Genomic DNA, 3,851 nt, shown 5'->3' with positions numbered 1-3,851 from the left:
ACTCTCATGACAGATTTTATCTTATGCTCTCATTTTTCTTGTTTAAAATGGAAAACTGCATTAAGTTGTAATGCATGCTGCACAAATAGTACATGCCAAACAAATGTTACATTGCCAAACCCAAATGGAGAGTCTACACTATGTCAGTGTCTCAACATGTCTATTTATCAGCTGGTGAACACCTAGCTCACTTAAATAGGAGACGCTACCTCATATGTAATTCCTAAAATTGTGAGATTTATAAAAGGTTAATATAGCATATATTATGGTATGTTATGAAATTTTATACATTGGGGGCCACCAATATGGCACAGCAGGTGAAGCGGCTGGCATGCTCCACTTCTGATCCAGCTGTTAATGTGCCTGGGAGAGCAGCAGAAGACAGCCAAAGTGCTTGGGGCCCTGCATCTGCATGTGAGACCCAGATGAAGCTGCTGGCTCCTGGCTTCAACCTGACACAGCTCTGGCTGCTGCAGGCATTCAGGAAGTGCAACAACTGGTGGAAGAGTCTCTCTCTCCCCCTCTCTGCCATTGCGCCCTTGCTCCTGCTCTCACTCTCTCTGTCTGTCTCTCCCTTTCTTTCTGCAAATCTACCTTTCAAATAAATAAATCTTTAAAACCATTTAGAAATAAAGTGAAGATGACCACTGAATGTACACTATAATGATAGCTTTGAAAATCTTATTACACCTACAAGTAATTATTATGTGCACAAAATGACATAATTGGGAGAAATTATAATTGTGTTCATAACATATTAGCAGCAATTTAGAATTTCATTCTTAGTCTTTATATTTTGCTGTATTCTCATTTTTTCTGTGTGAACCTGTGTGATTTCTATGATACAATGAAACTTTTAACTGTAAAAATGTTTAATCACTAAGCAATGTTATTCTGTTCTTGATGCTGTCAGTCATAGAATAGAGATTTCTTTGTAAATAACGCCTCTCATCCCAGTTGAAAATAGACAGATTTGATCATTACACGTGTGGGCATGTACAACACATCACGTTGTATCTCCATAAGTAGGTATAACTCTTAGGTGTCAATTATAAATGAATAAATAAAAACTGCATTTGAAATCATCACAGAAGATGAAGTAATTTGTTGTTCTTCACATGGGGACTTCTAAATGTTCAACACCTAACTCGGCTTCATTTCATCCTTGAACTTTTGCCACTGGGAACACACCAAGCAATCTTCTCTAGAAATTGGTCTCTGAGGATGACCAAGTGTTGCAACATCATCAACCTCCTGCATAAGGAGGCTCCAGATAGGATCCAGATGAGAGGCAAGCCAGCGGATGCTCTGTTTATAGCCACAGGATCTGCTTGGTATTTTTCTGTCTTTGGGACAGAACTTCCTGTTAAATTGTCAGTTTGACCAGGAGTCACACAAACTTTCTAGGTTGCAAATTTGACTTCAGAATTAACAAAACAAATGAACAAAAGTGTAAAATTTACTCTTCTCAAAGAAAACATCACATAGCAGAAATGTTCTGTTATGCAAATGGTGTTTGTATTTTATTTGTAGGAAATATTGATGCTGAAAAATTTTTATAAGATGATATTGGAAGAATTTCCATTTTCACTAGCTTTGGCTCACAGTAAGTATTATTCACAAAATGGCCATGCTTTCATTCAGATGAAATAAAATGAGGTCTTGAAGAGAATATCTCATTTAGTCATTCTTTAAGGATTGTCAGGATTTATAGCAGGAAACACAAAGACTTGGTTGAATTAATGTCTGCATGTAATGTTAATATTTGAAAATAAAATTTTTGGAGGATTTTTTAATGAGTTATGTGAGAAAAACATCATGTATTCTAGAAATGAATACTTAGAAATGATTTATAGGGCTGGCGTCATGGTTCAATAGGCTAATCCTCCACCTGCAGCGCCGGCACCGGGGGTTCTAGTCCCGGTCAGGGTGCCGGATTCTGTCCCGGTTGCTCCTCTTCCAGTCCAGCTCTCTGCTGTGCCATTGGAAGGCAGTGGAGGATGGCCCAAGTGCTTGAGCCCTGCACCCGCATGGGAGACTAGGAGAAGCACCTGGCTCCTGCCTTCGGATCAGCGCGGTATGGCAGCTGCAGCTGCCACTGAGGGGTGAACCAACAGAAAAGGGAGATCTTTCTCTCTGTCTCTCTCTCTCATTGTGCACTCTGCCTGTCAAAAAAAAAAAAAAAAAAAAAAGAAAGAAAGAAAAAGAAAAAGAAATGGTTTATAACTTTAATGCATCAAAGTCCTCTAATTGTGAAATTTATTTTTAATAAGTATAAATGTTTTCACAAAGAAGAACATGATAAATGGTGCATCAAATGTTTTCTAGTAGTGCTTATTATATATTCAGTATTTTTATCAGATTTATAAAATTAGTTATTAACAGAAATTGAATATGAGTAACAGGTTTTGGGAATCTACCAATCATGGTATAATTGCAGAGTGGACAATTAATATCAATTATTTTAAATAAGTTATTTATGTTCAATGCAGCTATCCTCATAAAAATGCAGATTTACAATATAAACCATACCCTCAATTTTAGGAAAACAAAGCTAATTATGCAAAATAGATTACTTCTTTCACATAAGACCTTTTCTTGTTCAAATCATTTCTTCTTTAGATTTTTGAATTTCTTAACATCTTAGAGCAGTTGGACACAATGAGTAGAAGGAACAACACAAATGTGCCTGACTTCATCCTTATGGGACTGACAGATGCTGAAGAGATCCAGCTGCTCCTCTTTGCGCTGTTTCTGCTGATTTACCTGGTTACTGTGCTGGGGAATGTGGGGATGATATTGATAATCCGCCTGGATCTCCAGCTCCACACGCCCATGTATTTTTTCCTCACTCACCTGTCATTTCTTGACCTCACTTACTCAACTGTCATCACACCTAAAACCTTAGAGAATTTACTGACTTCCAACACATATATTTCATTCATGGACTGCTTTACCCAATTATACTTTTTTGTCTTCTTGGCTGCTGCTGAGTGTTTTCTTCTGTCCTCGATGGCCTATGATCGCTATGTAGCTATCTGCAATCCGTTACAGTACCCACTTATTATGTCCACAAGACTCTGCTGTGCCCTTGTCACTGGGTCTTATATGATTGGCTTCATGGTTTCCTCTATCAATGTGCTTTGCATGAGCAGGCTGCACTATTGTGACTCCAATGTAATCCACCACTTTTTCTGCGATACACTCCCAATCCTAGCCCTGTCCTGCACTGACACATTTGACACTGAAATCATGATATTCATTGTTGCTGGCTCTACCTTAATGGTGTCCCTTATTACAATAGCTGTGTCCTATGTTTCCATTCTCTCCACCATCCTGAAAATAAATTCCACTTCAGGGAAGCAAAAAGCCTTCTCTACTTGTGCCTCCCATCTCCTGGGAGTCACCATATTTTATGGCACCATGATTTTCACTTACTTAAAACCAAGTAAGTCCTACTCCTTGGGAAAGGATCAAGTGGCTTCTGTTTTTTACACTATTGTGATCCCCATGCTCAATCCACTCATTTATAGTCTCAGGAACAAAGAAGTGAAAAATGCTTTATTTAGAATCATGAAGAAGGGAGACACCTCCAGGCAATTAAAATAGAGGTATTGCTAATCATTGAAACTCATGCATGCTTTCTTTCTTTCCAGGTGCATAGTTTTTTGGTCTTGCTCTGATAACTGTCAAACATTTTAATTTTTAATTCTGTGGAATGGTCCTTTAGTTGACCATTCATGATCTTGGACATTTCTAGTAGTAAATTTATAGAATTCCTTATTATATCTGGAAATTAGGAGATGTACTGTTAATTGTGTTCACCGGATTGGTCACTTTCTGTTGTGATG

The 3,851-nt window shown here is 38.0% G+C and overlaps 1 protein-coding gene across 1 annotated transcript; it reads left to right on the top strand.

The window, feature by feature from the left end:
- The first annotated feature begins 2,661 nt into the window (after positions 1-2,661).
- Positions 2,662-3,609, top strand: LOC100340726 (olfactory receptor 8H1-like). Its single transcript, XM_002709126.3, has one exon. The coding sequence runs from the start codon at positions 2,662-2,664 to the stop codon at positions 3,607-3,609; it is 948 nt and encodes a 315-aa protein (XP_002709172.3).
- Positions 3,610-3,851: the final 242 nt, after the last annotated feature.

The sequence above is a fragment of the Oryctolagus cuniculus genome, chromosome 1, assembly GCF_051225735.1.
Source record: "Oryctolagus cuniculus isolate XC-2025 breed Fujian yellow rabbit chromosome 1, ASM5122573v1, whole genome shotgun sequence".
Classification (NCBI taxonomy): domain Eukaryota; kingdom Metazoa; phylum Chordata; class Mammalia; order Lagomorpha; family Leporidae; genus Oryctolagus; species Oryctolagus cuniculus.
The sequence above is the reverse complement of the archived record's forward strand: the minus strand, read 5'-3'. Positions and strand labels throughout refer to the sequence as shown.

What these genes read in the sequence shown, in the direction of transcription:
- LOC100340726 (XM_002709126.3), top strand. Translation starts at nt 2,662, where the DNA reads ATGAGTAGAAGGAACAACACAAATGTGCCTGACTTCATCCTTATGGGA.